This window comes from Mus caroli, chromosome 8, assembly GCF_900094665.2.
Source record: "Mus caroli chromosome 8, CAROLI_EIJ_v1.1, whole genome shotgun sequence".
NCBI classification, from domain to species: domain Eukaryota; kingdom Metazoa; phylum Chordata; class Mammalia; order Rodentia; family Muridae; genus Mus; species Mus caroli.
In genome coordinates this window covers 28,051,915-28,073,005 of record NC_034577.1, presented here as the reverse complement: position 1 = coordinate 28,073,005, position 21,091 = coordinate 28,051,915, and the positions used below count along the sequence as shown (strand labels likewise).

The following is a 21,091-nucleotide window of genomic DNA, read 5'->3' as shown; positions in this document are numbered from 1 at the left end:
GGTTGCTGGGATTTGAACTCTGGACCTTCGGAAGAGCAGTCGGGTGCTCTTACCCACTGAGCCATCTCACCAGCCCAGATCTCTTTATAGGTGGTTGTGAGCCACCATGTGGTTGCTGGGAGTTGAATTCAGGACCTTCAGAAGAGCAGTCAGTGATCTTAACCACTGAGCCATCTCTCCAGCCCTGCCATTGCTACATTATAATAAAGTTTTGATAAATTATTAGCTGGACAGTTGATTTCTGTTCCCTCCCCGCACACCATGTCCTATCTGTGCCCCCCCCCCCCAGCATGTTCTTCCTCCCGCAGCTCATCACCCTGTACCATTTAAAATGTTTGGGACTTGGCTAATCCCTATGGATAGAAACTTAGTGGAGCAGGATATTGATTACCAAATATGGTATTGCTGCAAAGGATGCTGGCGGAATGTGGCTTGTATTCTGAGCCTCTGGCCGCCCAATGAGCTGCCAAACAAATTAGGTCATTTTAACTTCTGAGCTTTCTTGTTTTGTTTTTGTTAATAAGATGCTGGAACTTTGATTTGGAACATGATGTTGATGTTATTTTAGCTCGAACAAGAGAAGGGTATTGGGGGGGGGCAGGGAGGACGGAGGCTCGGTCCAGCAAGTTTTAGGTTGGCTATGTACGAAGCAAGCACACTGTGACCGTCTTGGTGGGTCCTAGAAAACCCATAAGCAAGCCGAAGGGTGGAATTCAGAGCTTCAACCCCAAGACCTAAGGACAAATGCTATAGGGCCTAGAGGCTTGGCATGTCTCCTCGGGTCGATACAGGCTCAGGACTAAATGATGCTTCAAAGAAGGTTGGTGGGGGTTAGTGTAGGAAAGAGCTTTGTGAAGTCTGTGCTGCTGCTGCTGCTGTGTCTGCTGTGCTCTGGTGTGGATGCACAGGGTCTTCTGGAGGAGCTACGGCTGCCTCTCAGCAAAGACACCACATTAGTCCGTAGTTGGGAATGCTTGGTTGTAAGGGCAACTGTACAGTTCTTTGTTTTGTTTTCCTTCAACACAGGGTCTCACTCTGTAGCCCATGTGATCCCCGAACTCATGATAACGCTACGGCCTCTGTTTCCTCCCATGAGCTACGATTCCTGACGTCAGCTGGTGGGAACAGGTGTGGTGGGAGGAAGAGGCTCTCAGTTGTACGATCCCAGAAGCAATTGCTGCTCCAGACGACAGCCTTGTCTCCCCGTGTATGTTGTGGGTGTACAGTCAGACAGTTTACTAACTAAGGGTCCTGAGTATTTTTTGTTTTGTTTTTGTTTTTTTAATTTATTTTATTTATATGAGTACATTGTAGCTGTCTTCAGACACACCAGAAGAGGGCGTCAGATCCTATTACAGATGGTTGTGAGCCACCATGTGCTGGGAATTGAACTCAGGACCTTTGGAAGATCAGTCAGTGCTCTTAACCACTGAGCCATTTCTCCAGCCCCCCACCCCCCAAGTATATTTTTATATTTCATAAACCTGGTGCTTCTCTTTTTGACCTCTGCTGGTTAGATGTATACAGATGCGATGCTCACTGCCCCTCCTAGTGTTATCTAGCCTTAATGGTCGTCTTCTCAGAAAACAACCAAGTCAGGACTAAGTCCTACTGCAGGTTATCTCTGGGTCAGGGCTGTTGTCTTCCCTGCAGCTGCCCAATGTGGGTTCTGGTGACTATCAGTTACTGGCTCTTCTTTGTTTCTTTAGAGCTGAACCTGTGAAGTTCAGAGTCATTCGGGTCTACAGAGCTACGAGATTCTTACTAGTTTCCTATAAAATCAGTCCTAACTTTTCTTTAAATGAAGAAAGGGGGCGGGGAGGGATCGTGTGGTGCACATACAGGAAAGTCTCGAGCTAAATGAAAACAAAGGAAGGGTTGTGGGGACCTCTAGGCCACAGAAATGAAAAGTTTGTATTCTTAGCATAATCCACTTTGAGGATTGAGACAGACTCGGGGTCTGAATCTGGTGTGTCTTTTTGACACTGTTGGTAGTACTCAGAATTCCTGGCATTGAACGGTTTCCATTAGATTGCTAGTTTTGCTTGGTCATGGAGATGTTCTTGAGTGAGGGAGTCCTGAAGCCCATTTGATGTGTAGATCTTGTAGGTTAGAGTGTTTGGAGTCTGCTTTCCTAAACATGGTCTTTGTTGTTTTTTCTTGGTGGGGCAGGAGTTTTTTCTTGTAGCCCTAGCTTTCCTGGACTTGACTCTGCAGACCAGGCCAGCCTCAAACTCAGAGCCACCTGCCTCTGCCTTTCTGGCTGGTATTGAAGGCATGCTCTCACATACTTGCTGAAAGCTTTTCTTGCGTTTTAAAGGTCAATTGCAGTGATGGGGATGAGCAACTGAACTTGGTTTCATGTCAGGCTTATGGAATCCTTTTTTGTTCTTGTATCTTGAAAGCCAACCATAAAAGACTTCAGGATTTCACCACTCCCGAGCCTAGCAAATTCATGAAGTACGTAGATACAGTCTTACATTCAAAATACTGAAGCTATTTAGTTCCTGTGTTCCGAGCATGTGTGGCCTCGTACTGCCTTTGTAAAGCTGAATTGGAGACAGAATGCCTTTTCTCTATCTACGGGAACCACACTAAAAGCACTGAAGACTTTTCACAGTTAATGTCCAGAGTGCAACCTCCTCCAGATTTCAGGTGTCATTCTCCAGTGCTGCCCCTCGGGAGTGTCGCTCACTGGGGCACAGTCATAGTCTTCATGCTTAGTAGCAGCCGCCCGTCCATGCTTTTCAGCTGTGTTAGGAACTTGTTGGTTGGGATTTTTAAATCAGACTGGAGAATGGTCAGGAAGAATGGGGATGTTTGCATGTCTACGTAACTGAAGAGCCTAGTGGCCAAGTCTGCCTGGCTCCCTGTCCGTGTTGTACTGTGAGTTGTGTGTGTTCTGGGTAAATGCTGAGGCTGAGAGCCCTTGCCAACCTCTGATAGGTCGGAGTTTATGATGCGTTTACTTTGTCACCATTCTGGTTTACATCTTCCCCTTTGTTCTTTCTTTTTTTTTTTTCTCCCAAAGGGCATCCGCTTCGATCCTGAAATCCCGCAAACGCTACGACTAGAGTTTGCTAAGGCAAACACGAAGATGGCCAAGAACAAACTCGTAGGGACTCCAAACCCCAGTACTCCTCTGCCCAACACTGTACCTCAGTTCATTGCCAGGGAGCCATGTAAGTTGATCTACTCCTCCTTTTGCAAAACAGCCACAGCAAAGGACTGTTACGAGGTGCTTTTGAGACGACACCGTGGGATGCCAGGCTAGCTGGTTCTTGCTTTCCTTGTTGGTGAAGAAATGGCCTGTTCCTCCTGTCTGAATTCTGAGGGCACTCTTGTTGGAGATTGGCCACTGTAGAACCGTGGTTCAGCTCGAGCAGAGATATGCCTTCCAGATTTTCATCTCCTGGGCTTGCTTGCCATGCCCTTGGCCCCTGTGAGGGTTGCCTGGAACTGTCTTCCCTGCCCTCGTTCTTGGGAAGAGCGGCTGGGTCACTGCACTGGCTTACTCTGTCAAAGGACACCAGTTCCTTGGCTTTGGAGAAATACTAAAAGTAAAAGCAGCTGATGTGTTTGGGAGCAAGCTGACCTGTGTTGAGAACCGTAGCGGGAGCAGTGGACGCAGAGGGTTTGTAGTAGACACAGGCAGTCCGCTCCAGCATTCCAGGACCACTGAAGCTTTAGCAAAATCTAGGTGTTCTGTTTTGAATTATTTAAGGACGCTGGCTAATTGTTGAACAAGGTTTTTGCCTCACGTGATGGAGCTTATGCCTTTAACTGTGGAGATGACGACTTCTGCCTTTAGTGAGTAGCTTCAGAGGGGCTGACTTCATTTTCTTTGTTAAGCTCTATCAGTGGCAGAACTGAGGCGTGAGATAGACTTTTAATTTTTCCTTTCATTACGGAGCCATATGTGATTGAATGTGGCAGGGCACTCCGAGCCGTCCAGGTTACGCACAGTTACCCGGAATGTTCTGCCTCGTGGTTCTTGTCTTCTTTCCAGAGCACGCAGTCCTGACCCTCTCTGTCGGCCTCCCAGGCTGGACCCTTCTCTGCGTACTTAAAAGGCACGTGGCCTCCTCGCTCGCCCCGTGTCATATGCGTGTCAAATTCAATCAGATCCTCCCGAAAGCTAATTATCTGGAGCCCCAGTCAGCTTAAGGAGGCTGGTGCTGGCAGGGAAACAGGAGATAAGAGCTTCTTCGCTGCCACTGCCAAACACAAAGGTTCTTGTGAAGCCAGAGAAGACAGTCATAATGGGGAAGGGGTGGTGGGGGTGTGTTTTGCTTTTTTGTGTCTTAGAGAAGCTTGCCTATTTAGGAAGGAAATCTAAACAGCTGCATTTTATAGAGCAGTTGCATTACAGGAGGATACAGCCAGTCCTTTCTGAGATACCTATTTATTTATAAACAAACCTTTATTAAAATAAGTGGATGAGTAGATTGAAGTTTGAATTTTGATGTCTTAATCCTGGAAATATGTACACTTATGTTTCTTTGTGTCTGGAAGTTTTCTTTCTTGACAGGACATTTACAAAAAATACCTTTCGGATGCTTTGGGTTTTTTTTGTGTATAGAAATTGCCTGCCTTGGTTCTCGTCCCATGAATGTGATTCATTCAAATAGGAAGTGTCACCGTGGTGACAAATCAAACTTCAGCTTTTCGTATCTATGCTGACTGCTTTTCATAGAATTCAAACCTGTGCAGAACGTATCTAAGGATGAGAGAGACAGCCTGCTCCCAAAGGATGGTAGAAGCTACAGACGGGGTATCACACTGACCACCCTTGGGCCCCTGAGCGCACGTCGGCAGAGCGCAGCTCTCTGGCCTCACTGTTCATTTATTTCCCTTGCATGGCAATAGAACAGAGTTCTGAAATGTTCAGATAGTCTCCATGGCACAGTGAAAACTCCTGGGCAGCTCCTGGCAAAACAAACTTGAAGCTGGATGTGGTAGTGCACACCAGCACGGGGTGGTGGGTACTGGGGTGTGGTGAGATGAGGTAGAAGGTGGCAAGAGGTTTGAGGTCAGCTTGAGCTACATAGTAGGTATTGGGGTACCCTCCCGAAAACCCTGTCCCCACAACTACAATCAGAAAGCCTTTTTTTCCCTCTTTTTTTTTTGAAAAACCAGATAACAGTGTTTTCTTGAGAAAATTAAAGTATGCTTTCCCTTTATTTAGCTCCTTTTTACGACAGCCTTGACAAACAGCCTGTGACTCAGCTGACCTTATCATCCATCCACCAGAGGTCCCTCTGGGAACTGTGACTTTCGTATCCTATTTAGCATCACTGTTTTCTGAGAATCATATCCCAGGCTAAACGGCCGAGTGGGTGTGGCCCAGTGGGTCCAGTTATGTTGCACAGTTGGTCTGTTTAACCACCTGTCAGGTGGAGCTCCCGGTTCATTCTGGGGCTGGCAAAGCTCTGAGGGCTCCTGCTGTTGGCTCCGAGGAACTGATGTGAAGGCTGCCAGTGTTCTCACAGGGAAAGTTCTCCCCCGTCTTTAAAGGAAGCGTGTCCTCTGACTCAACTGTACCACAAGCAGTTGCTCTCAGTTCTCAATGGATACCCTGTTGAACGAAACAGGCAATCAGTAATGCACTAGGAAAGAATGAAGCTAGCTGTGGCTGCCGCCCACCAGAGCCATTATTCCAAGAAGTTGGTGGCCATCACAGTTGTTAGGGAGTCTTGGCCTTGTTGTAAAGGACATGAAGGAAGTGCTGCAGCCTAGTCTAATGGCATCTGACTCCTATGTGTGCTGACCGACCACACATGGCACGGCACCAGATTTTACCATATGCGGGTGATGGTAGGTAGCCTTGGCTCTACCTGCTCTTGACACATTGAGTGACCTTCACAGAAACATTTAACTTTCCCGTGCTCCTGTTCTCTCGACTCTAAAATAGCAAGTATGTTTTAGTCACATGATTGCTGTCCGAGCTAACAAAGCCGTATCACAAGATCACCCCTTCAGGATTAGGAAGACAGAAATGTCTATGGTGTAGCAGGTGAATGTCAGATGTAATCCAGTTTTATTTTTACAGAGCATTTGGGTTGCTGTTCTTCCCCCATTAGTTGGTGGGTGAACATCGTATGGCTACAGCCAAGCGTTCTTCCTTGCAGGCTTAGGAAAGTCTTCCTTCCTAACTAACTTTGAAGGGTGATGAGGGCAGCGTATCATTCAAGGACTCCATGTGTAGCCCTCGGGAGCCTGGAACTCAAGGGAAGGTTAAGTTAGCTTTGAACTTGAGGACATTCTCCTGCTTGCCTGCCTCTCAGTCGTGTTTATAGCTGTGTGCCATATTAACTGTATTTTCACGAATGAGGTCATTCGTTTGAAGTTAGTATTCCTCATAACCACTACTGTATCATGTGTGGTGGTAGTGGTCAGTTTTAGTTTTCCTGCCTGCTTGTTTTCACAATGTCAAGAGTGGAACTAAGGTTCTCAGGCTAGGCAAGTGTTCTCGGCCTTTGTGTTAGTTACATCCCCAGCCTTCTTTCGACAGGGTCCCTCTGTATATATAGCCTTGGCTGTCCTGACAGGGAGGCTTGCCCTGTAGATTAGACTGACTGTGAACTCAGACGCACTTGCCTCGGCCTCCCAAGTGTTGGGATTAAAGGCAGGTGGTAGCACCACCCAGAAGAGACCCGAGGGTAGGGAACCCAATCCAATATGACCTTTAGCCTTAGGGAGGAAGGAAGGGGGAGGGAGGGATGGAGAGTTCTGTGGCATGTAGAGAGAAGCCCCTATGTGTACGTGGGAAATGGCAGCCCTCTGTGTGTAGGAGGGGTCCCAGGAGAATCAAGCCTGCCAGGCCTTGGCCTTGGTTGTCCATCCGAAAGCCCCGTGAGACAAATAGATTGTTGCTTGCACAGATTGTTGATGTCGACTGGCATGTCAGATGATGAACTGAAGACCCTCATCCCTTAGTAACTTCATTCTAATCATCTCACTTCATTGTGGGCTTGCTTTCTCAGATACAAAATGCCAGTTCTGAATAGTCACCTACAGGCTTACTGCTGTAAGAAGTGGCCACGTAGGCAGCCCTCTGTGTGTGCGCGTGCGTGCGTGCGTGTGTGTGTGTGTGTGTAGAGAACCATGTGTGTTGTGTGCCTTTGCTCCTGCAGTTGTCTGCCTTTGGACACTCACCATTAAGCAGCTAGAGATGCTATTGGAATTCTTTTTTTAACACGTCATGGATTTGCTTTTATACTTTAAAACCTCCTCATAGTTGCTTGCTGCCAGCAAGGTGTAGAAGCAGCTACACGCAGTAAGTAGCTGGTAAAAGTGTGCATGTACACACGACCCGTGTGTGCATGTGCCACTGGAAGCCAGGGGAGGGTATCAGATCCCTTGGAGGTGCAGGCGTCTTTCAGGCAGCTTGTGAGAGCTGGAGAACGAATTCAGGTTCTGGAAGGCAGTGAGTGCTCTTTACTGCTGAGCCATCTTCCTAGTAACCTCCCCCCAGGATGTACAGTCTTGTGTGCACTTCAGCATATCCCAGTATTTAAGCAGTATAATTTAAGCAGTTATACTTATCATCGTGCATATGGAATTGAATAGAATAAATGCTTTTGAGTCTAGACTGCAGTGTGCTCCCAAAGGCAGAGGCAGCCAACACCTAAAAGGGCCTTTGTTTGCTCAAATTACACAGGCCTCCTTTCTTTATTTAAAGACAGATTGGCCTTAACCTTTTTTATGTGCCTGAAGCAATGACCTTGAACTCCTGGTCTTCCTGCCTCCACTTCCCAAGTGCTGAGATAACCGTTCACCACCACCATGTTTTTTGTAGTTCTGGGCACTGAGTCTTCTGCTAACTGAGCGCCAGCGCCATCCCTGGCCCTCAGTTCCATCTTGAGCAGATTATAAACAGAGTCTGTAGTAATCCTCCCCGGCTTTCAACCCTAGGGGTTCAGAAGTCTGTGGCATCTAAGCTGGGGCTGAGTATGTGTGTAAAACCTATACTACAATTTGTTAACCAGAAAGGCTAGGCCAGTAATCCTCACGTATCCTTTGACTCAGCTTCCCCAACACTGGATTACAGGCACAATCCCCTATGCCTGGCTTTCTGTGTGGATGCTAAAACTTGAATTCCCATCTTTAACTGACCAAGCTGCCCCCCCCCCCCCTTACCTCTGGATTTTTAGGCACACAGTTGTATTTGGGAATCGTCAGTAGGCCAAGGAATTGAACAGCCTTTACCCTCCCAAGTTCCCTCTGTCCTTGCAGCCTCCATGGCCTTCAACTGGAGTTTCCCATTCACTCAGCCCTGTCCAAGTCTCCCAGCTCACGGGATCCCGGGGAAGTTTAGGACAGCGCAGTCCATAATAGTGTGGGGGTGGGGCTGGGGCTGGGAGCCTCCCTGTCTGAAGCCCAAAATGACCAGGAAACAGCTCTGTGCTGGTCTCCCTGAGCAGCAACACAGAATGCCATTGCAGTCTCTCTAAACATTTGTCTGTCCAGATGCTTGCCCCGACAGTGTGCTGGGTGCGGTGCCAGTGCTGTGACTTACTGGAAGGTAGGAACAGGGCAGGAGGACCATCTACCTGACCAAGTGGGCAGGAGACAGGATGCAAAGAAAAGGTGCTGACTTGCAGGTTTGCGGGGGGCTGAGAGCTGAGCTGTGGATTCTGGAAGCAGCTCCCTTAGGGGTTGATACGAACTTTTCCTCTGGTGATGAAAAATCTAAGTGTTTCCTGTGACAACCTCTGTCGAATGTGCATGTGATATGTGTGTGTACACACTTTTGTACAGGTGAATGCAGAGTACAGAAGTTCTTTCTCTGTCACCAGCCACCTTTGTTTTAAAAAGCAGGGTCTGACTGAACTTGTAGCCCAGCGATTGGCTAGACTAGCTGGGCAGCAAACCTTGGAAGCTTGCTGACTCCAGCCCCTAGAGGCCACGGCAGGAAAACCAACGACTTGGAGGCCAGCTTGGGCTACATTATGAGATATTCCCCACCCCACCACAAAACAAACAAAAGAAGGCTGGAAGGAAACTGTAATGGGGGTTAGAAGCAGCCGGAAACGGCGAGGAAACATTTTGGTGCATGTGGAAGCCAAGGGTGCAGTTGTTCCAGGCCAGCGTGGGGCACATGAGGCCCTATTTTAACCCCACCTTCCCCTAAACCTCAGGTGACAGAGGCCCCCTGCGGCAGGACTGCAGGAGGTAAAGAGATGTGGCTTTCAGCTTTTCTCTTTGAGAGCCCTGTCATGGGACTCAGGCCTGGGGAATGCGGCCCTCCTGGAAACAGCTTGGACCTGGTGAGTTCATGGCAGTCACAGGAACATGACACTGGTCCTCACCCCGTTGCCTGTTCCCCCAAAATGACCAAGAGGTCACAGGATTGATGCTTAAGATGACACCAGGTACCAAGGTCCTGGAAAGCAAGGATTGCCATCCTAGCCAGCCCAGCCAGTCCAGCCCAACTGATGCCAGAACCAACTGTTGTAAGGAGGAGCCATCTTTGTCTGAGCCCTTCTCCCTTTCCCACTTCCTGTCTTGTAATGATACCTAAGAAACTTTGACTTACAAGGAAGAGAGGTTTATCTTGATTCATGATTTCGAGCTGTGATTGGTTGGGGCCAATTGCCTTCGGCACAAGCTCTTTATAGCTGAGCATGTGGCCAAACAAAACACCCATTTATCACCAAGAAGCAAAGAAAGAAAGGGCATACTCTCTTGGTGACCTCATGAGATCAGACTAGAAGTTTCCACTATGTACAGTGAGCCTATGAAATGGCCTCTGGGAGGACATTGAAGATGCAACTCTACATTGTCTCCCTCCACTTCCCTCCTGACTCCAAACCTAGGAAGACCTGTAGTGGTTGGTGTTTATGGTTTTAATAATTTAATGACATCATGAGGTGGTCAGTTTGTTGATACTGCATCTAGCTATGGACACAGATTTTTTTTTTCCCCCCCAAATGGAAGATAAATTGTTACACAACTGACCTCAAATTCCTGATCACTCTGCCTTCCCTCCCAAGAGATCAGGCCTTGGCTTAGTATCTGTTTCACCATCAGAACGCAGCTCTGCTATAAACAAGCTCAGAACCCAGGAACCTGGAGTATGTCTTTCTCCCTGAACACCTCTCTTTCTCCTAACACTAATGCTTCAAATCTGCGTTAGAAAATCTCAATAACTCTAGCCTATCTTTTTTAAAATCATAGAATTTGTAATCCAGATAATTCTTCCTAAGCTTATTGATGAAAGCGTTTATAGAAGCACTAAGCATACAGGATTGTTCAGGAAGGAGCAGGTAGCATTTTATTTAATTAGGCTTGCTTGTGACAAGGTCTCATGTAACTCAGGCTGGCCTGGGTCTTCTAAGTATTTTGATGACAGACAGGTCTATGCTCCAGTCTGGAGGCTTAGGGGCTCGCTGCGGTTGTTTGTGGGTGTTACTATGTTGCTCACCACTGTTGCAAATTCCTGTTTGTTCTTGCCCTTCCATCCTGAGGTCCTTGAATAAACAGCAGCTGCGGCTTGTACAGTACAGCAGTAGGCAGTAAGGTCCTCGGACCCTTAGGTGGTCTCTGAATTGTTTCCTCCTCCCTCTGCCCTCTCTTCCCTCGTTGAGCTCCATGGACTGCAGCCTTCAGCCCAAGTCTTCTCATGGATTTGTTTCTCCTCTCCCATGTACAGGAGTGGACACAGTTAAGGGCGCTTCTATACAAGATTTGCCAGTTAAAATTCTATTCTTTGCACCTTCACTAGTAAAAAATAGGTTTCTCTCTAATATCCTTAATGAGGAAGTATTTTTAGCAGAGGAAGTAACTCGGGGGCAGGTTACTTGGCCAGAGTCAGTGAGACCCTTGGTTGGCCCTCCAGCGCTGTAGTAAAAACAAGTGCACACATTCATAAGTCTCATGGTGTTACTTACAAGTACACCAGTGAGTCCTGGGAGGGAGGGAGGGAGGGAGGGAGNGAGAGAGAGAGAGAGAGAGAGAGAGAGAGAGAGAGAGAGAGAGAGAGAGAGAATGAGAATGAATGAATAAAAACCAGTTCTGCAGTTTTAAGTCGAAGTGAGTGCTTCCCATTTTTAATGTCATTTTAATGGAAACTGATAAACTGGCTCTTCACATGAAGATCTGGCAGTTTCCTCACAAATATTTGTTATATACTTGCCATTTCAAGGAAAATAACTCATGACAAAACCTTTAGAAATAAAAGTTAAGACATTGAAGCTTTTAATTAATTAAAGTTTAGTTAGAAAACTTTTCTCCTACCATGAGTGACAGCTTCCCAACTCATAGCTGTGAGATTATTGGATTTTTTTTTTTTTTCACAGTGGAATGAGTCAACATTTGGAAGATCCACATAACTCAACCAGTATTTTTCCAATGACATGATTTATTACAAAATTGGATGTGGAAGAAAATCCTAAAAGTAACAGTTGTTTCTAATGTAACAGAATATGAAATTCATTGTTATGTTTTAGATTCCATGATGCAACTACTTGTCCAGTCTGGGGGGGGGGGGTCGGGAGAGGTAAGAGAGGGTAATGGGCACCCACCCACCCATTCACCCAGAGGGCACACATATAACATGTTCTCATGTATAAAATCTGGATTTGACTGTATCCATGATGTCAAACAGAAAGAGTCTTGGAGGGTAGAGGACTATGGCAGGATTGGAGAGCAAGGGTAAGAGGGTGAGGAATAAACATAAGCGAAGTACAGGGGAATCTGGGTAGTAAGGGGTTAAGAGCACTGGCTCTTCTTCCAGAGGACCTGGGTTCAATTCCCAGCACCCACATAGCAGCTCACAGCTGTGTGTAACTCCAGGAATCAGAATCCCTCACACGGACAGACAGACAGACATGCAGGCAACATCCACAATGCAGATCAAATAAGTAAGCAATGAAAACGTTTTCAAAAATGTATATTGCAGACCATTAGTTCATTCACTGACATATAGAGCATCACTTTTAAGAGCTGTTCGTTGTCACAGTTTGTTATGATATCCGAAGGTACCCATGAAGGGGCGTCTGCAGCTTGTCCAAAGGCCATACTTTTCTCATGTACTAGAACCAAAACTTTGTGTTGAAATGGGTTTAATTAGAAGCAGATGTGAGGGTCTAATTGTCTTCTAGTAAACCAAATAGTAAAGAGATTGGCAAGAAGACAGATCGAAAGCCTTTTCTTAGTGTGTTGGAATGTGAAGGGTGCCCTGCCCACCCCCACCTCCACCTCCCACCACCTCACCCCACACTCCATTTACTTCACTAATGGCTTTTTCTTTTTTCTGTTTTATTTTTTGGTTTTTTGAGGCAGGGTTTCTCTGTGTAGCCCTCACTGGCCTGGAACTTACTCTGTAGACCAGGCTGGCCTAGAACTCAGAAATCCACCTGCCTCTGCCTCCCAAGTGCTGGGACGTTCTCATAGATGTTCTTTGGAGCTGTTGCTTGTGTGCCCAGAATGTCATCGCTGTTGGCTTGCCCTCCCTGCACAGGTCTGTTCCTAGATCTATTTCTAAGACCTTCTGCCTCCAGACAGGTTTGGCAATGACCTGAGACACAGAGGGTTCTAAGCCCATCTGAGAGAGATGTCTAGCTTCAACCCCTAAATGGCAGGGGGGTTAGAATTGCTCCGTCATCCTGAGCTACACAAGACTTTTCTTCTGTAATGTTACCATCTGTTCCTGGTTGAGTGACCTCAGGAATCTGCGTGTAACAGGATAGATCTGGGGCCTGCAATGGAGTGTGGCAGCACTAGAGCTTACACGGGAAGGGCCTGGGACTCTGCAAGCTTGTGCCTTACTGAACAAGGTCACCCGTTGCCCGGGTGTAGTATGTTGCCACCTGTGTATTCTTAAAGTTACTCCTCCTGGTAGTGACCCCGCCTATTTGCCTTCCCCATATATTATCAAGGCCAATATTTCAAGAAGTTTAGACATGAACATTTAAGCATGTGCAGTTTTAAGGCACCATAACATGATATTTAAAATGCTCATACATAATTTTTTTCATATTCTTTGGCGTCTCCCTTATCATGTTGTAAACTGTTTTTAATTTAACAGTAAATTTTCAGAAAACTGTCTTTCTCCAGGAGAGAGTATTTTAATCTGGTAGGTGAAGAACAGCATATAAACACAGAGATGGCTGATTGAATGGGGTTGTCCACTCCTGCGGCACTAACGTCTGCTTTGATTGCAAGCTTTAGGCCTCGTGGATTTCATGCCCATGAACATGTAGCTGATTCCTAATCCTGGAATTCCCTGTAAGCACGGCTCTTCATTCGGAAACAGATGAGCAGGCGACCTCTGTTAGGCAAGAGACAGGAGTGCAAAGGCCTCGGGTGTGATGCATTTACCACTGAAGTCTTGAGTCCGCTCTGTGTCCTGCAGTGACTTAGGCTCCCAGGGCTCAGCTGTAATACAATAAAAACAGAAGCAATGTGTGTCTGCTTCAACAAATTAGTTTAATTAGTGGCAGGAGGTGGAGGAGTGTCTCTCTGTCCTTTAATGAAATATTCCCTTGAAGGTCAAGGAGATCAAGCCGATCAAACATTAACAGCCCAGTACAGAAAGCAGCGGTGAATTCCCCTCCTAATTCTTTCACTTGAGTTTGGCAAGCATTTGGGGCGAGGAGAGAGTAGTTGTGCTTTCCTGTTAAGCTAGAGGAAACGGGCCTGTGAGGACCATCATCATGAGGCCACCATACCTGGCATTTTAACTCAGTCCACAGGGATTGAACTCTGGAAGCTCTCAAAGCGAGCACTTTACTGACTGAGCTATTTCCTGTTGTACAGAAAGATTAGTGTCTCCATGGTAGGTATTTTTGCCGACGGGCTTGGGGGACACACACAGGCTTACATACACAGGCACACACACACACACACACACACACACCCTTGTGTTTTCAGATATACCAAATGTAAAGAGAACAGTGTAACCAATAACAGAAATGCACCGTTCATGCAGAATAGACTTTTGGCCATTATTTACTGACAATCTGGTCTGGGGGTCTCTCTCTGTGGTTGTATCACTCTTGTCAGGGCAATGTGGGGCCCTCTTACGTCTCTTAGCTGGCTTTAGTCTAGGGCACTTTCTTCCCATCCTTCATTTTCTATCATTGATTTTTTTAAAGATAAGATGTTAGCCTTCTTGATTAAAAGGAAAAAAAAGTCCTTCTTTGGGGTCTGTTTGTTTTATTCGTCTTCACAGTCCTCAGTTCCCATGCCCCTCTGTTGGCTTTAAAATAAAGGGCAATGAGATTAGGTTTGAGTTCAGGTATGCCTTTTGAACAAGAATGCATCCTAGGTCCACAGGCTCACTTCTCCTGACAACTGTGAACAGGAGTCCTTGTTGGGATCTAGGCGGGACTGGGGATTCAGGCAGTGAATCCATCCCGCTGTCCATCCATCATCCATCTTACGTTCCTTATCAATTTGAGTGGCTGTTGTTTTGAGACAGTGTCTTAGTGTACATCCATGGTAAGCGTGGAGCTCCTTTGTGGACTAGTCTGGCCTTGAACTTGGCTCTCTCTGAGCCTCCTGCCTCTCCTTCTTGAGTGCCGGAATTATAGATCTGTACCACACCAACTTCATCTTAAAACCTTGTCGATTGATCTTTTCCCCATTCCTTCATTGGGGCTAAGATTTCTGGCTTCCCTAATTAATTCTGATGGTTTACAGGTAGCTCTGCCCCATGGGATTAGTGTTTGCCCTTTTATGGTGAGTTTTGGGTTTTTCCTCCACTCATTTAAATTTTTTTTTCTTTCTTTTGCTGTTTGAGACAGGTTCTCATTCTCTAGCCCTGGCTATCCTGGAACTCACTGTATAGACCAGTCTAGCCTCAGATGCCTAGACCTCTGCCTTCCTTTGCCTCCTGGGTGCTGAGATCAAAGGTGTACACCATCAGGGCTGGCTTGAATTTCTTTTTTCCCCCTGCCTTTCAGGGTCAAGGACTCACATTCTCAGGGTGCTTTTGTGTGTAATACCCATTCTTTCTAATGCCTGAGGGTAGGGCAAGGGCAACATCTTTTGATGGAGGAAGACTCACAGCATTGCCTCAGTGAAGCCAAGTTTTGGTGTGCACATCACACAAAAAGGAGTGAGAGGTTTTATGTGGCTCTGAAGAATGAACCGGTGTCTCTGACGTAGGATTCCATATTGGTGACAGTCCTGACTAACACAACTCCTGTAGCTACAGAGGAAGACACCTCTATAGCTTCCCCTCAAAAACTTTAGAAAGGAAGTGTTTTAATTAAGAATTTAAATTAATTAAGAACTACCTCTGAACCCTGGGAATGCAAGTGGTTGTATATGGCTTGCTTTTTCTCTTCTCATTTTTTGGGTGTTCTCAGAAATAAATAGCGTGGTGAAACTCCTTCACTTCTAATAGTTTCCTCTGGTAAAATTGAAATGAAACACCACCTGCAGGGATCAATTTTAAAAAACAAAAACCTTAGGGCCAGGGATGCATGCAGCTCACTCATGCGAGCTGGGATAGTAGTGCAGGTCTGTAATCCCAGAATTCAGAGGTGGGAGGAAAGTGTGGGGTACATGAGACCCTTTCTCTAAAAATGGGGGACGGGGTTTATAGCAAAAACTTCGAAACTTTGGTTTCTTTAAAAACACAGAAATGTTCTAAGAATACACTTTTGCTTTAATACCAGGTGTGGGGCATGGGACTCTGAAGCAGCTGATTGTGATTTGCCTCATGCTCTACCAGAGGCATGATTTTGTCAGCTGCATTTGTGTGGCATCTGGAATGCTGGGAATTTTTCAGAGGATACATCAAATGCTAGAGCCCCATGGGTGGGGTAGGAGGTTGATGGTTGTTGGGGGGGGGGGTTGGTCGTGCTTAAAGAAGAAACAAAGGGAACGAAATTAGATTCAGGGGTCTCTCTCCCTGTATCCTTCATTTCTATCTAGTAATGGGGGTGAAACTGATGGGATAAACGGTGGGAAAAAAGAACCCACAAAGTAGTTAAGAGTGGCTACATAGATTAGTTGTAATTTAACTTGTTTTGAAGGCCAACATACAGGTCTATAAAATTAGCACTTGAGAGGTAGAGGCAGGCGCATCACAAGGTTCAGCTACATAAAAGTTTGAGGCCCTGTCTGGACAGTGTGCCAAGGGCTGGGGTGCCTTTTAATGTGAAGTGAGCATAAATCAGTGAGCACATGTACTCATGAGATCCTTTCAGCAATGCTCTGATGATGATTGGTAGTCAAGATGTACTGCAGCCCATTGCTCCTTACATTTGGTTATGGACTTGGTCTTTATTTTAACGTTTCTTGAGATTAAAGAATTGTGTGTGTGTCAATCAGTATACTCTTTTTCTACATAGGCAGCAGTCATGCATTTATGTATCAAACCATTGTTTTATAAAATGAACTGGAGCTCCTAGCCCCCCACCCATCACATAGAAGACATCACATCAGAAGACAGTACAGTCTTGCTACTGTCTCAAGCATGACACCAGGTTCTGTCTCCCCTCCAGTCACATGAGTCTGTCAAGAGTTACGTTGGACTGTATTAGCCCCGGAATCTTTTTTGTTTTGTTTTGTTTTTTGAGACAGGGTTTCTCTGTGTAGCCCTGGCTGTCCTGGAACTCACTCTGTAGACAAGGCTGGCCTTGAACTCAGAAATCCGTCTGCCCCTGCCTCTCAAGTGCTGGTATTAAATGTGTGTGCCACCATGCCCAGCTAGCTCTGGAATCTTAATTTCAACCTTTGCTAATAAGATTGCTTTCTGTGTCCACTTTCTGTTGTGCCTTTTAAAGACAGTGATCAAGTCTATCCATAAAAAACACCAGTGCCAGGAACATAGGCACGCACTCCAAGCCTGGTCCCTCATCTTTCCTGAGCACACACCATTTGTTTCCTAGTAAGTTGCTGTTTTAGTGACTATATCCTCTGGATAAATTTAGTATAGATGTGTTTGATAAACTGTCGTTAAAAGTTATTTAAAGGATTATTTGATTATACAATGAATGTTTCTTAACTTGCTTAAGCTCTTTCCCTAAAATAGCAATGTAACTTGACTCGGCAAATGCTGACTGAATAAATAACCTCCAGTCATTGTGAGATGTTCAGTTTAGACGTCAGCCCCCTTCTGCTTCTAGCCTAAGTCCAAAGGAACTTTTTAAAGGACTAAAATACACAGACCTTGCTTAAAACCCAGACAATGATATCAACAAATGCCAGGAAAGATATTCAAAGAGAAAACTGTGATGGTTTGGAAAGAAAAAGTGGAAAGCATATCATAATTTTCCCTTCCTCCTCCCATGAAGAACCTAGAGCAAATGTGTGGAGGCTGAAGCATCACCTCCTCTTCTCTCATCCCCCTGGTCAGATACTTTCAGGGCTGCTGACACAGCAAGCAGATGCAAACGTCTCTGAGTCGTAAGGTAGAGCCATAGTATAGCCTAGAGATACAAACTAGGCTTCTCACTTGGAAAATGTGAAGTGCCCTCCCGCTGGTTCCTGGGATTTCTGTGAGTCCTGGAAGTGACTCAGGAGTGTTTTAGATGAGATGAGTCTTTGAAGGAAACAAGAGGTAGGGGTAGGCTAAAGCTGTTGGCAAACACATTTGATTTAGTTCTCTGCATTACTGGGCTTATGGATGATGGATGACGTCAGCGTCCATCCAGATAGCGAGAGCCATCAGCCATAGTTGCTAGCCAGCTGCCCCTCCAGGCTGTCACCATCTTGGGGCCAGCTATCTAGCCACCCAGCCTCCATTTATTCACTATCAAGACAGGGTTTCTCTCTGTAGCCTTGGCTGTCCTGAACTTGCTCTGTAGACCAGGCTGGCCTCAAAGAGATCTGTCTGCCTCTGCCTCCCAAATGCCGGGATTAAAGGTGTGAGCCACCACTGCCCGGCTCCCTTGGACTCTTTTCTGAATAGCTATAGGTATGTAAAAGAATTCCTCACCACTTAGACATATACATCTATGTGTTGAATTGTTTTGAAATGTTCTATCCGTTTTAGATTAATAGTGGCCATGATAATAGGCATGATTTGTGTGTACACATGTACACATACATACACATATGTGCATGCCGTGGCATGAGTATGGGGATTAGAAGACAACTTGAGGAGAATTTGTTCTGTCATGCAGGTTCCAGGGATTGTTCTTGGGACATCAAGCTGTCTTATTAGCTGAGCCACCTCACAGTCTGAAAACCCTGAAGATAGCAACGTCGCCCCTAAATGGAGCCTTCACAGCGTGCACACTCTGATCGGCCCCACCAGTGAGCCTCATACCCGGGCATGCTCTCTGCCAGACTAGCAGGAGTATTCAAAGGTCAAAGAGAGTCTGCCGTGTTCTCTTGCTTCTTCTCAGACTCATCAAGGTCTGGCCATGATCTAGTTCCTTTATGACTAGCTGCTTGTCCTTCAGACGTCCCCTTACCCACCACTCCCTTTGTAGACCCCGTGGGACTCTCCACATGTGGGTTAACTGCCCTGAGACATGGGCTTACTGCTACAGAACTGTTCCTTTTGTTGAGTCTGTCATATTTTATTCCTTGTAGCGGTGGTGGTGGTGATAGAACAGGGTCTGTGTAGTGCAGGCTATCCCAGACTCACAGCCCTCATCTCCCCTTCCTGTGCACCGATTACAAATGATATGTCCTTCTAGGCCTTGCTTTTCCATCCTTTATTCTAGTCTCTGGGTTCCCTTTGTGGTAAGAGTAGAGTAGACTTTGTATAGTGTCTGACACATAGTTGGTGTGTAATAAATACGTGTTGTTAATTAATTGTAGCCTCGTCTCTGTTACTGTTTGACCAAGACCTGTGTGCTCTGAACTTGTGTTCACGGGCCTCATAGGCGCTTCCTTGAAAACTCTAGATTTCTGAGGACCGATTTTCCCCAGAGAGAGCAGAATGTTCAGAAAAGTGCTTTCTTGTACCAAGGGGGGAGGTTTGTAGAGGAGCTGACTACAGAGGAAGAAAGGATCACCTCTTTCTAAGGAAAGGCAGGCAGAGCTTCTCAGGAAGGTGGCAGTAGATCACTGCCTGAACAAAGGAACTCACTAGGTGCAGGGTGTGGCTTCAACTGTAGTGACTTTGAAGGCCTGGAAACCTTATAGTGGGCTTAAGCTCCTATGATGCCTTGGGGAAGCCTGTCGTGAGTTTAGGACTCAAGGTAAGACGAGCAGTGTCTCCAGCCCAGAAGGTGGTGGCAGCTGCAGGATCTGCGAGGACAGAAACTTCATTATGAGAGAAATCAGTGTTGGATTGTAAAGGAAAGGCAGGGACCGAGGAGCTGGCCCAGCAGATGAGACGATGACTTAATTCCATCCCCGGGACCCATATGGTGGAAGATAAAACCTGCAGATTGTACTCTGACCTCCCCATATGTGCTGTGGCACCCGTGACACACATACGCCCCTGCACAGGCACACAGATAGAAATAAAAGTCAACCAAAGAAGGCCAGGGCCAGAGGATAACAAACCATGAGTTTGGGGCCAGCCTGAGCTACAGCGTGAGTTCACAAGCAGCCTCTACTACATAGTGAAATCCTGTCGTAAAACAAGAACAAACCAAGTGTCCAGCCTCGGGTTTTCTTGTTTTAGCAGATTAGAAATGGCAAAGTACAAGAAAACTTTCCATTTTAAATGTAATTATTCACCGGGCAGGCAGGAGCGTGCATAAATGCAGGAACTGACTTCATAAGGCTACGCTCTGACCTCCTTTTATGTGTGTATGCTTGCACATACACTTTAACATCAATTATTTACACAAGGCTTTGCAACAGTTCCCTCCGTTTTCACATTTTTCCCTCACCACAGATCCTAGCTGTTAGCTTCCTCTTCCTTTCCTCTCAGTGAACCTGTCCAATAAGCTGCTTGGTATAAGTAGAATTCTATAATGTTTACCTTCTGTGTCTGGCTCCTTCAGAGAAACACACACACTTGTGCATGTGTGTGTTGAGATGATCTGTATAGTCTGAGGCTACCCTCAAATCTTCCTTCCTGTCTCCCTCCTCTATGGGACAGGAAAAGGTCTGCCCAGACCCTGAGCTAGAATCGGGTAAGCAAGCATTGCAAAGATGGTTTTAAGAGTTTTGTACCAAAAAATAAAAACAAACAAATAAATAAATAAATAGCTGGGCAGTTGTGGTGCAGGGAGGCAGAGGCAGGCAGATTTTTTAGTTCGAGGCCAGCCTGGTCTACAGAGTGAGTTCCAGGGCAGCCAGGGCTACACAGAGAAACCCTGCCTTTTAAAAAAAAAAAAAAAAAAAAAAAGAGTATTGTAAAGAACAGGACGAAGGCTCTCTAACTCACCCCTATGGACCGCTTGTATAACTATTAAACGACATGTAAGAGCTGGGCTAAATGGTTAAACATAAGACAACTGTGTCTCTAAGTATGAAGGTTGTGCACAGAACAGCAAATGAAAAATAGATCATGTGACTGTGTATAGTACAACCCCGGCAATTCGCAAGCACCTGTCTTTCTGTATGTTGGACTAGCATCCTACATCTTAGGTGACAGGGACCCCTGAGCTGACGGTGGCCGCAGCTGCTACCACCGCTGCTGCTGCTTCCTCCTCCTCCTCTTTTCTTCTTGCTTCTTCTCTTCTTCCTCCTTTTTTCTTCCTTCTTCCTTTTTCCTTTTCCTCCTTCTTAATTAAATTAAATGTATTTATGTCTCATTTTTCCTGGCAAACCCAAGACCTCCTTTGTAGGAGGCAAGAGTCATGCATCTGAGTTAGATCCACATGCCCTCCACTTCCTCATTTGATGACTTCTGGCCCGAGGCAAGGGAGCATAGATCTTCACTACACTGAGCTGGCTAAGCCACCTTAGAAGACTCCCACATGGCTCCTGTGTGTTTTACCTTCCCTGAGAAGCCCCCGTCAGCCATCCTACCAACTGGAAGAGGACACAGTCAGAGCCCCCTTTAGAAAAGAAGCTCTCGCTTCATCACCGGCTCATTGGTCACCCTGAGACACATGCTCAGAGCCTTGGTCTATCTAACGCCTCCACTTTCCTTTTGACATTCAGTTGCCTTTAGCCAGGTTAGGGTGCCCTGTTTTTGTAAGTGAACTCTGCTTGTCGTTCACTGCCCAGGAATGAGTACAGTCCTCAGGAATGAGAGGGTGCGAAGGGGATTTCT

At 46.2% G+C, this 21,091-nt stretch overlaps 1 protein-coding gene across 7 annotated transcripts in view; it reads left to right on the top strand.

Moving 5' to 3' along the window:
- The window catches only part of Rbpms (RNA binding protein, mRNA processing factor), a 151,396-nt gene that overhangs the window by 94,361 nt on the left and 35,944 nt on the right, over nt 1–21,091 (top strand). For all 7 annotated transcript variants that reach the window (XM_029480393.1, XM_029480396.1, XM_021169582.2 and 4 more), the window contains one exon: nt 3,032–3,182. In XM_029480393.1, coding sequence (XP_029336253.1) covers nt 3,032–3,182 — 151 coding nt within the window. The remainder of the gene's footprint in view (nt 1–3,031; nt 3,183–21,091) is intronic.